At 55.2% G+C, this 11,397-nt stretch overlaps 1 protein-coding gene across 1 annotated transcript in view; it reads right to left on the reverse strand.

The window, feature by feature from the left end:
- Positions 1-10,961, reverse strand: part of HS3ST6 (heparan sulfate-glucosamine 3-sulfotransferase 6) — a gene marked incomplete at both ends in the record, with an annotated part of 29,576 nt that extends 18,615 nt beyond the window's left edge. Inside the window, one exon of the mRNA XM_082292419.1 lies at positions 10,612-10,961. Within this exon, the coding sequence (XP_082148545.1) occupies positions 10,612-10,961 (350 nt within the window). The remainder of the gene's footprint in view (positions 1-10,611) is intronic.
- Positions 10,962-11,397: the final 436 nt, after the last annotated feature.

The raw sequence follows: 11,397 nt of genomic DNA on the forward strand, positions 1-11,397 counted from the left end.
AAAGAGCACTGCTCACCCCTGCTCTGCATCCATCAACTCAGCTCCAACCTCACCCAGCAGAAGTGGGGGTTTGGGGGCTGTTTTGGGGTCAGAGCTCGGTACATCACACACACACAGATGAGGGTGGAAGTCATCAGCCCTTGGTGTCATGAAACCAGAAACCCCAAACAACCAGGTGTGCATTGACACTTCCAGCAGCTTGTTGGGCTGTGACACTGACATGAGGCTCACACAGCTGGACACAGCTGGAGTTAGGTGGTCACTAAGCCTTTAAGCCTTTATTTAAAGACATTTTGCCTAGAAAAAAAATGTTTAGAAAAGGTCTTGCACCACCAGAGTGATTAATGCTGAAAGGAATCTCCCCTTCACAGTTCCTTTTCAGTAATTCCAGGTTTATGAGCCTTTAACATGACAGAGGCCTGGGTGTGATCCCTGCTCAGCCCCATGGTTGCAGGACACCCTCACATGTTTCCTGATACTCCTCAAAGCAGGGAAATATGAATTTTTAATATTCACACCAAGATCAGAACTGAGCAAGGCTGTCCCTCATTATCTGCCTTGTAACAAGACGGGGATCAAACGGAGTGAGGACACAGTGGCTGAGTGACACCGGCCCCACACGTCCCTTCTGATGACACAGCGGGTAATTAACTGGCATGTCACACTCAGGCTAACGAGGGTGACCTGCTGGGGCCACACCAGGCCCTATTCCCTGCCTGGGGCTGGGGGCTCTGAGGCCACGTCTGCTCACCTCTGGGCTGGACTCATCACCAGGGATGAGTTGGATCAATGGATCCCTCCCAACTTGCGATATTCTGTGACTCTGCGAGCTCCGAGCTCAGCACAGGCAATGTCCCCTCTGCCATCACAGCCCAGGGGCCGGGGGAGGTTGGGGTCATTGTCCCTGGTGGCTCCCTAAACCAGCCCAGGGATCTGGGGGGGCTGGGGACACCTTCATCACTGACTGGGAAGAAGCGAGGGATGTGACACAAATGCCTGGAGAGACACAACCACAGCCCTGGGGGACATGAGTGACCTGGAGCCATCTGCCAGGGGTGACACCAGGATAGAACTGCGACAGAGCCGGAGCCCACCGTGCTTCCATCCATCCCACGCCACCCAAAACGAGCTCTGAGCTCCAGCGGACACAGAGCCTGTCCATCCTCCCTGCAAACCTCCCCATTCACACCAGCTCCAAATAAACACCAAAGCATCAGTTCAGCCATAGGCGCCAGCCAGAGGCAGCCAGGATTCCAGGAAAACAGGGAAGGGCAGGGCAGGACAGTGCCAGATCACAGCAGGTTAAATCCCAGTCCTGCACAGGGTTCCTTCCATGGATCAGGGCGCTGGGATGCTCCCAGCCCCTCGTGTCCCACCCGGATGCCGCTCCAGCGGCAGCACACGGAGCAGGATCGGCCCTTGGGGACGCCTCTGTCCCTTGTCCTGCTGGCAGCAGCCCAGCCCTGCCCGACGGCTCCTTTGTGCAGGAGAGGCGAGGCGGCGGCCCGGCCCGCGCGGGTGGCGGGGAGCGGATGCAGGTTGTCACGCTCGGGGCTCCGACACCGCGGGGGGACGTTCCGCCCGTCCCTCCCCCCAAAACCGGCTTTTCATGCAGACAAATGATGCCTTCCCTCAACAAAACCTAAATTCTCAGCTGAAAGTACTTGGCAGCGGCCCCTCGAAATTTTTCTCAGGCTTGTGTGGCTTCGGAAGATGACTTTGGGAACCAGAAAAGCGCCAGAGGAAGCGGCCGATGGCTCTTGGGGAAGAATAAACCCCCCGTCCCTCAGGCTGCGCGTCCCGCCGGGCTGGCGCTCCCGGGGATGGAGCGGCTGGGCAGCTCCGAGGGGCTGGGAGGAGCCAGCGGCAGCCCTGGAGAGGCTCCGGCACGCCGGGGACCGCAGGGACATCAGTGTCCCCCCTCCCCAGCTCCAGGTATTGACAGCAGCAGCGATGAGCGATCGTGCTGACAAGCACCTGATCAATGGCACTTATCGAGCCCCTCCGCACTGCCGGTAATTGGAGGATTTCTTTCGCTTCCACTTTATCGACATTTCCTCCCTGGTAGGGTGTCCGTGGAGGCGGGGGGGTTGTCACTTGGAATTACCGGGGAGCTCGGCGGCACAGGCGGGATGGGGACAGCAGGATGGGGGAGCTGGCAGGTGGAGAGAGGGAAAACGTTTGGGCACGATCAGCACTGACAGGAGCATCCAGAGAGGGCGAAATAAAACAAAATAAAATTAAACAATCTGATGTAGGGCTGTGGATATGGAAGCATTTTGAGATCCTGCCCTGATGGGGGCTTGATTTCACCCACCGAAGGAATTACGGAATTGTGGAATCATGGTTGGAAAAGCCCTCTAAAATGATCCAGTCCAAAACCCCATGTCCCCAAGTGCTACATCCACACAGCTTTGCAATCCTTCCAGGGATGGTGAATTCCCCACTGCCCTGGGCAGCTGTGCCAAGGCTGGACAATCCTTTCAGGGAAGAAATTCTCCCAGTATCCAACCTGAACCTCCCCTGGCACAGCCTCAGGCCGTTCCCTCTGCTCCTGTCCCTGTTCCCTGGGAGCAGAGCCCGAACCCCCCGGCTGCCCCCTCCTGTCAGGGACTTGTGCAGAGCCACAAGGTCCCCCCTGAGCCTCCTTTGCCCCAGGCTGAGCCCCTTTCCCAGCTCCCTCAGCCGCTCGTGGTGCTCCAGCCCCTTCCCCAGCCCCATTCCCTTCCCTGGACACTCCATGTCCTTCCTGCCATGAAGAGCCCAAAACTGATCCCAGACCTGAGCCGAGTCCTCCTGCACCCCCAGCGGGTCCCTCCTGCCCTGGGTTGGGGGCTGCCGTGGGGAGCAGAGGGGCGCTGGGAGCAGCTCCCGCCAGCCCTGGGGTTTGGGATGCCGCGGCTCTGGAGCAGCTGGGAAGTTGCACAAGGCAGGAGGCCCCAGCAGCCCCCGCAGAGCAGCGCCGGGATGTGGCCTCTGGGGACGGGATCTGTCACTTTCCTTGGCCCTTCCCATCAATCACCGACTCGTCCTTTTATTTATTTATTTACTATTTGCACAACACGGCTGCAAATTCCCAGCTGAATCAGCCTGAACGTGTGGACGGGGCAGGGGAGGAGATGCCAATTCTTCATTCCAGCTACAGAAAGCCCTTCAGGTGTGCCCAGGTCCAGGTGTGCCCAGGGCCACGGCCACGCACGCACAGTCCAGGGGCTAAGTGATAAATCAATAGCAAAGCGGTCAGTCAGCCTTTCCCTGCCCAAGGACGTTAACAAGGTCACATCCTTATTCTCTCCACATTAATGAGTGGAGATTCCTAATAAGACCTCAGTGACAAGTGACTATATTAATGTAATTCTCTCCTGCTTCTGATCAATTTTGTGTGTTAAGATGCAGAGCAGCCCCGGTGGCTTGGGATGCTCCTACCAGCCCCTCACTGTGGAGCTGCTGACTGGGAGAGAGGAGTTTATTCCCCTCATGGCCCTGCCTGTTGTGGGGTTTCCTTAGTGGAGCACACCTAAATCCCTCCCAGGAGGAGCCCAGCAGCTCATCCCAGTCCCAAAGTGCTGCTGTTCTCCCAGGCTGCCTAAAACATTCCATGCTGCTGCTTTAACAGCCCAGATAGTGAATGTTTTCTGAATTGAAGCCATTCCCCCCCATATTTCAGTCTGGGACCAGCACTGCTGGTGCTCCAGGTCAGGGCCATCCATGTCACCAGCAGCACGTGGTGGGACAGGGTTGCTCTTTTTGGTCCATGGCCCTGGACCATCTCAGCCATGCAAACCCTGGCTCATCCCCGCTCTCCACAAGCCCTGAAATCACACGGAGCTGGATACTGACCCCCAAGCCCTGGGGCGACCTGCAGGATCCCACTCAGGGGGCACAGCTGCCTCTGTGCCCTGGTCACTGTCCCAGTGCCCTGCCTGCCACATCCACCTTTGCATTTCAAACGAGTCTTCAGCTCGAGAGTGACTCACTTAAGGGATGCATGAATAATTTTGAAGATTCCTGTGATCTCCGAGCTGTCTCTGAGCAGAAGGAGAAGGAGGCGAAATCCAAGGAGCCGCTGTGAATTTTCCACCCAGGACGATCACCATGAAAGGTGAGTGTGTAAAACCTCACCAGCACAGCTGAGCTGAGCCCTCAACCCCACCACGGGGAACGCTCAGGGCTGCAACCACCACGTGTTTGTCACGGTGTGATTGGGGGGTTGGGGCTGTGCTTCACATGGGGTGAATTTGGGGCGGTCCTGGCACAGGTGCCCAGAGAAGCTGTGGCTGCCCCTGCATCCCTGGAAGTGTCCAAGGCCAGGCTGGACAGGGCTTGGAGCAACCTGGGATAGTGGAAGGTGTCCCTGCCCATGGCAGGGGTGGAATGAATCTTTGAGGTCACTTCCAACACAGACCGCTCCATGAATTCCCAGAGCCTGTGCATCCTCTCACAATGAAAGGCTCAAACCACTGCCCTGATGTGCCCAGCACAGACCAGCCTTGGCTGCCTCCACCCCCCAGACCAGGCTCCCAAACAAGTCCCACAGAAGCCTCTCAGAACACCCCTGTGCTCCTCACTCTAATATTTTGGCCATCCCAAGAGCTGGGATGTGGGGAGGGAGCTGCCAGGCTCAGGTCCTACCCTGCTGCTGGAGCCCTGTCCTGCAGACATGGAGCATCCCTCCATCCCTCCCTCCGACACTCCCAGCTCCCTAAGCAGGAGGATTTCCACAGCCCTTTGAAAAGCCATTTAGAGCTAAGTCTTGGTATTAAACCTGGCCTTTCCTTGGGCAGGTTTTCAATCTCTGCCCGAGCCTGTTGCAGCAGAAAGTTTTTGAAAAGGTCAGGAGGAAGCTTTTAAGCATCTTTGCCAATTAAGTGCTGTAACTCCCTCCTCGCCGCCGGAGCTGCCCATCTCCATCCCAGGGGAAGGTAATTACTGTTTTATAAATAAGCTTTGAACTCTCTTAAGTAATTGTCTCTCCTTGCATGAAAGCGCCCTCTAAATCCACCGGCCTTTTCCACCTTCTGTCACGATCTAAAAATAATCGAGGAGAAAAACCCCGCATAATACCTTTAAGGAGAAACTCCTAAACTTTCCTTTACACTGCAATGATTATTTCTCCAAGCTTTCAATAGTTCCCCTAACAGAAGCCTTGTGGCTTTCCTGGCTCTTTGCGAATTTTTTTGGCAGTATTTGACATATTTTCAAAACTTCTCTGGAGTTACATGGATTAAACCCCCCCCCCCCCCCCCCCCCATTTCAATATTTCAATTTCTAGCCCCTGAGGTTACAACAGAGAGCACAAGAGAAAGGACAGGAATGAAGAAGCCTTTTCCAAAGGTATTAATTCCCATCATATTAATTTTTCTAACCAGCCCCGTGATTTCTGGGTGTATTTAAGCAGTCTGGGATAGCAGCACTGGCAGATCTGAAATCCTTCAGGAACTCAGGTTACTCCTGCACAACCCCTGCCCAGCCCGGGTGTAATCCCCTCATTTATTTAACAGAGACAGAGACAGGGAAAGCATTCCTCAGACGGGAAGAGCACAGCTCCTTCCACCCTGCAAATTGCAGCTTTTATCCCCAAAATCCCGACCGACATTAACACGCAGCTCCAATCACTCGAGCCTGACACTATCTGAGCAACAGCACAAGGAACAACCCGACTTCATTTTGCCTGGAGGCTGAGCCAGGCTCAAATTGAAGCTCCCAAACCTGCTTGGATCAGCAAGAAGCATTTCATGGGATCGGGAAGAAAAATCGGAAATAAGGGAATAACAGCGTGAAAGTGGGGGGCAGGAGGGTTGAGTTGTGCTCCTCACCCCATCACTGACCCCCCAAAACAGGACAGGCACAGCCCCTCTCTCTCCCGGCCCGCAGCAATCCCTGTCTGAGAGCCCTTTAAATGGTTTCAAATGTTAATTCCTCATCGTGGCAGTAAAAGCTATTTTTAATCCCACGTGAAAGCAGTTTGCAGAAACCCAAACTTTGCACGTATTATGGATTGCTTCCCAAGCCCGGGCAGCGCTCGATGTGTGTTAGGGAGCAGAAAACAGGGGCACATCATCAGGGAGACCCACCCGGCTGCCACGGGGGCACCCAGCGCTTAAGCCTGGTCCTAAGTGTACGGCTGGGGCTAAAACACTGCATAAAAACCGATCCAAAACACTACGCCCTAAGTGAAAGCTTTAATGTATCTTATTCTTAGTTAAAATCAGCTTTCTCTCAGGTTTCCCGCATGTTTTCTTTGTACTTGAGGTTTCATTTCCCAAACACGGGGGATCCGGGAAGCTGAGACAGAAAGGTCTCACTCGTGAATGGAAGTGAAAAAAAGAGGCGAGATTGCAAAGTAATAAAGGCGAGAAGCGGCCGGGCTGAGTGTCTGCAAATGCCCCGGGAAAACAAGGGCCGCTCTGAGCCACCAGAGCGCTGAAACCGAGTCCATCAGGAGGAGAGATTAGCGGTGCCAATGAATAAAGATAATGTCCCGGAGCAGGTCTCCGTGCATCGCCATCTGACTCCGGCCAGATTCCTTTGTCTTTTCCCACCTATGCGCTTCTCAAGCGCGCCTGTGAGAAGCTCGCCCTGGAAGGGGACACAAGAGCGGTGCCAAAACGCAGCCTGGTGGCTCCAGAGGAGCTGGTTTTGTTCAGCAGCTCGCGCTATAGAGTGTCTTGATCTGTCTGTACAATCACAACTCACACAAAAACCCCTCAAGGCACCTACTTAGCTCTACTTTTCAACTGCCAATAACACTCCCGGCAAAAGTCAAAAGAGCAGCGCCGGAGCCGCGTCCTTCCCCTGTCGCTCAAAGGCGTCAGGGTTGCGAGGTTCCGAGATAACAAAGTCTGGCTCAAGAAATCCTGGATGCCTTTCAAGAGTGTTATTAGCTCCTATGAATGGGGTTGGGGAAGGGGAGGGGGGAAACCCCACGTCCCAGGGAGCGGCTCTCTGCTCCCCGTCCACCTTCCCAGAGATGCTCCCGAGCTGGGACACCCCAGCAGAAGCACAGAGGGATGAGGAACCCCAGAGAAAGTTCCTGCCCCTGTCATGCCAACTTTCATGTTCTGCATTGGATGGGATGGGAAAATGACTATGAAAAGTTAAATTTGGCCTCTGAGAGTCTCGGAGCTCTGGGAAGGCTCTGCAGGGCCAGAGGATGCTCAGGGAGGATCCCAGCTCCTCGTGTCCCTCTGGCTGCAGGGCTCCAGCTTGGCCACCCACTAGACATCCCATAGTACTTTTTAGTACTTCTGGTCCAAACTGTAAGAAATTAGGGAATTCTTTACAGTTCCTCCAAATCCAGGGTGTGCAGCTTCCAGAGTGCAATCCCAACGCGGGGTCGAGGGAGCCTTGGCCCACCACCATTCCTGCCTAAGTCTTCCTTTGGCTCTTGGAAAAAGCAGGAACACAAGATGGAAAAGAGGGACTGGGATCACAGATCACGCAAGGAAACAGGAAACAGAGGAAAAGCGTCACATTGAGCTGATGTTGCCACAAAGTTTTGGCAGATGGGGATGAGGAGACTCTTCTTCAGATGAGCTGCGCCAGGCTCAGAGCTCTCCACATGAATTCCCTCAAAGCTGAATTCCCTCAAACTCCATTTCATACAAACCAGGCCCCTCTCCCAGCACTGCCATGCTCCCCAAAGCTGCTGTGCCCCCATTTCTCCAGCCCCATTCCCCACAGCTCCAGAATCCCCGAGGCTGTGCCAAACTCCAGTGCGAGGCAGACGGCACGGCCGCAACCTCTGCGTGGGAACCAAACCAGCTCTGGCATCCAAAAAGGGAACAATCCCATGCAAAGAGTCTGCTACGCCCCCAAACTGTCCCCAGTGGAGCAGAGCAGTGACACTGCAGAGCCCCAGCCCCACCATACAAGGTGTGAAAACGTCCCAAATGTCACTTGTGAGCCCAAACCTGCTCCCCTCACACCGAGGAGGTTCCAGCCCTTGAACCCCTTCACCCCACAGCGACTCGGCCCACAAATGTTGTTTTCCTCAATCCCCACAGGCACCCACAGCATCACAGCTGCTCCAAGTTTTGCAATGGATTTCTGAATATCGCCCCAAATGTCTCAGATTCAATTCAGTTTTTAACGTTTGTCCTCACCTACATTCCCACAAAACAGACACAGACAGTCCCAGGCTCCCAAAGAGGCCTCCCCACACCCCAAACTGGCAGCAGCATTGCCTCTTCTTTTTACTTAAGTTTCCTTCAAGCAGCACTGAATGCCAAAAAAATTAAAATAATGTTTTTCTTGAGGAGAAAACATCCCATCATGCTTGGATTAGCCATTAAGTCATTTATGCTGCAGCCTAGAAAAGGTGTTTAATCTTCTTAGAATTAGCTAAAGCTGTAGTAACTCAAGGAATTCTGTAGGAGATGCTTTTGCAGAACATTTTCTTTTCACTACTACTCCAAAAAAAAGGAGCTTTGGGCTATTTCAAATTTAAATTAAATAAAACAATCCAGTAAGAATGAATTATTTCAGTCAGTAACTTATAACAAACTACTCATCACCCATGAGGAGATGCTCTTGCCAGAGCAGGGAAATCACTGTGGGACTGAGCTACTAAAAAGGAATGAAATAATTCTGGAGTGATATTTCCAAGAGAATTTTTTTTTCCACATTTACTCAAGACAAGCAACAACCTACAGGTGCCTTCGGGCCAAATATCTTGGCGTGAGAAGCAGTTGGTGTAATTTTGGTTTCCTAGCAAGTTCAAATATTTTAAAAATGTTTACACCACTTTTGAGATATCCATTGGAAAAACCTGAATTTCTGTCCAATTTCTGTCCAATTTCTCTTTCCCTCCCCTCCAGCACATCCCAGCTTTAAACATTTAGCTCTGTCTGGCTTTCCCGGGGATAAAATCCCTCGGTACTGCAAGGTCTTGTGAGAAGACAAAACAAGAGGCAGAGAGGAGAGGAAGCGAAGGGAAATAGTTGTGTGTGTGTGTGATTAAAACCACACTTACTCTACGCAGAGTTAAAGCAAAACATCTCCTGATTTCTGCCTCACCCCAAAGGATGCAGCTTCTCCCCAGCCCAGCGGCCGCTTCCCCACGCCGAACACCTTCCCCGCTCCATTTCTCCAAATTTACCACAACCATATGCGGGATTGTCTCGAAACTGGTGCCAGGCCAGGCTCCCTGCAAGCACTTACAGCACTAAAAACTCGCAACAGAGCCATCCAAACTAAGATTTATTTCTCCTTCTCTCTGCGGTCCGTCCTGCGAGCGCCTCGCTGGGCTCCGCCGAGCGATATGAAAGCGTTCGATCTTCCCAGCTTTAATTATGTGCTCGCAGTCATTAAACTCCCATTCTGCCAAGTGAGAGCCATCTCGCAGTCCTCACCCCAAAAAGATTAGTGATCATCATTATTGTTCCTCGAGCAGCGCGGACCCAAACGGAGCTGAGGAATGAGCTCATAAATCACGGGGATATTAATGCAGCCATAAAAATAAGCGCCGCTGCTTACTGGGTTTTGAAGGTGTGTTAAGTCATAACTTTACAGCCCAGATGTGGGCTCAGAGAGCTGAAACTCTGCGGGTAAAATTACCACTAAAATTACTCTTTCCATTAAACACGCTGATTTTTCACAGGTTGTTACTTTGGCGAGGATTGGGAAGCTGCAACCTCCCCCGAAACATTGAGGGCACGTAAGAAATCCGGTATTCCCGCGGGGCTCGGGGAGAAGGGGATGGAGAGGCAGGAAGGACAGGGAGAGCTACTCCTTTTATTATTTTCAGATGTTTCCCCGAGAACACCACGGCGCTTTTATACATCGACACATTTGGATTCCCTTCAAAATAACGGAGCAGATTCCATCCCCGGCTTCAAGGGACTTATCGCTCCCGACTCCGCTTGGCCCGGCCGCTCCGGAGCTGGCCAGGAGACGGGAGTTTAATACACTCCACATGCACAGTAGCTGCTCTTCCGAATGCTTTATCGCCTGAAGAGTTCAATTCCATCGAAACCCTCAAAAAGCAAACTTCCTTGGATCACTCCAGCTCTGCCCTTCTCCACAAACCCACCAAGGATCCCACTGATTCACCCCTCGCCCGCTCCCTATTCCAAGCACAGCCAGGATCAAGCCCGAGGTCCTCGCTCCCTTTATTTTTATAAACCACGCGAATAAAACAATTCCTAAAGGAACCCGCTGGGGAAACGGGGTGACGGCTGAGGATAAAGTGCTAAAGGTTAAAATCGCAAAGTCTGGGGAGTTAAACGAGCACATTTTTGCTACCGGTTTCATCCCTGACCGGGTGGGATGCGGGATGGGAGACGCGGGCACAGGGAGGAAAACGGCGACACGGGGACAAGGGGGACACTGAGACCGCTTTTCACAGTCGCAGCGCTCCCGACTTCAGCAGCAGCCCCGAAAAAGCAGCCGCCAGCCCCTTCCCCAGGCCAGACGAGGGTCGGAGCTGCCGCCCCCCTCTCGTCCCACCCGGGACCTGCACTCTCCCCCTCCTCCCCTTCCCTCGGACCCCCTTTCTCTCCCGGGACCCGGCGCGCCCTCACCCGCCTGTTGCAGAGCCGCCGCATCCCGGCCCGGGAGGCAATTAACGCAGCTCTACGCTAATTACCGACCCCGCCGCCGCCCCCTTACCTGTACCAGCGCAGCCCCTTCTCGTAGCACCTGTCGAAGAAGTGGGGTTCAGCGCCCACCGCCCGCACCCCGGGGTGCGCCCGCAGGAACTCGAGCAGCGCCCGCGTCCCGCCCTTCTTCACGCCCACGATGATGGCCTGGGGGAAGCGGCGGCTGCCGCCCCCCGCGCCCCCCGCCGCCCCCGGCCCCGCGGGCAGCGCGGCGGGCGGCGGCAGCAGCAGCGCGGGCGGCAGCGGCTCGCAGGGCCCGGGCAGGCAGGAGAAGAAGTAGGTGAAGAAGAGGATCATGGTGAGGAGCAGCGAGGCGCGGCGGCCCCCGGCGGGTCCCAGCAGCCGCCCGCTACATCCCATCGGGGGCCGCGCATCCCGCACCGCCGCCGCGCCCCCCGCGCCCCCCTCCGCGCTCCCCGCGCTCCCGGCCCGGCCCCGGGCCCCCCGAGCTCCCCCCCCCCGGCCCCCCCAGCCCTGGCCCGCCCGCGCCGCCCCCACGCCCACCCGCGGGGCGGGGGAGGGCGAGGACACGCGCGTGGGGCGGCGACGCCCCGAGGAGGGGAGGGGAAGGGAGGGGAGGGATGGGGAGGGAGGGGATTGGGAGCGGGGAGCGGGCGCGGCGCACGCGGGGGGCACCGCCGGGATCCCCGCAGGGACAGGGCCCCCCACGCGTGGGTGTCACCCGGACGGAGCAGCCCCTGCCGAGGGCAGCACTCCTGGCCCTGCCTGGCAGGAGAGCACGTTTTCCCACATTTCCCTGTTTTCCCATGTTTTCCCTGTATTTTCCTCCCCCCCC

The sequence above is a fragment of the Coloeus monedula genome (assembly GCF_965178545.1).
Source record: "Coloeus monedula genome assembly, chromosome: 16".
In the NCBI taxonomy this organism is placed as follows: Eukaryota; Metazoa; Chordata; class Aves; order Passeriformes; family Corvidae; genus Coloeus; species Coloeus monedula.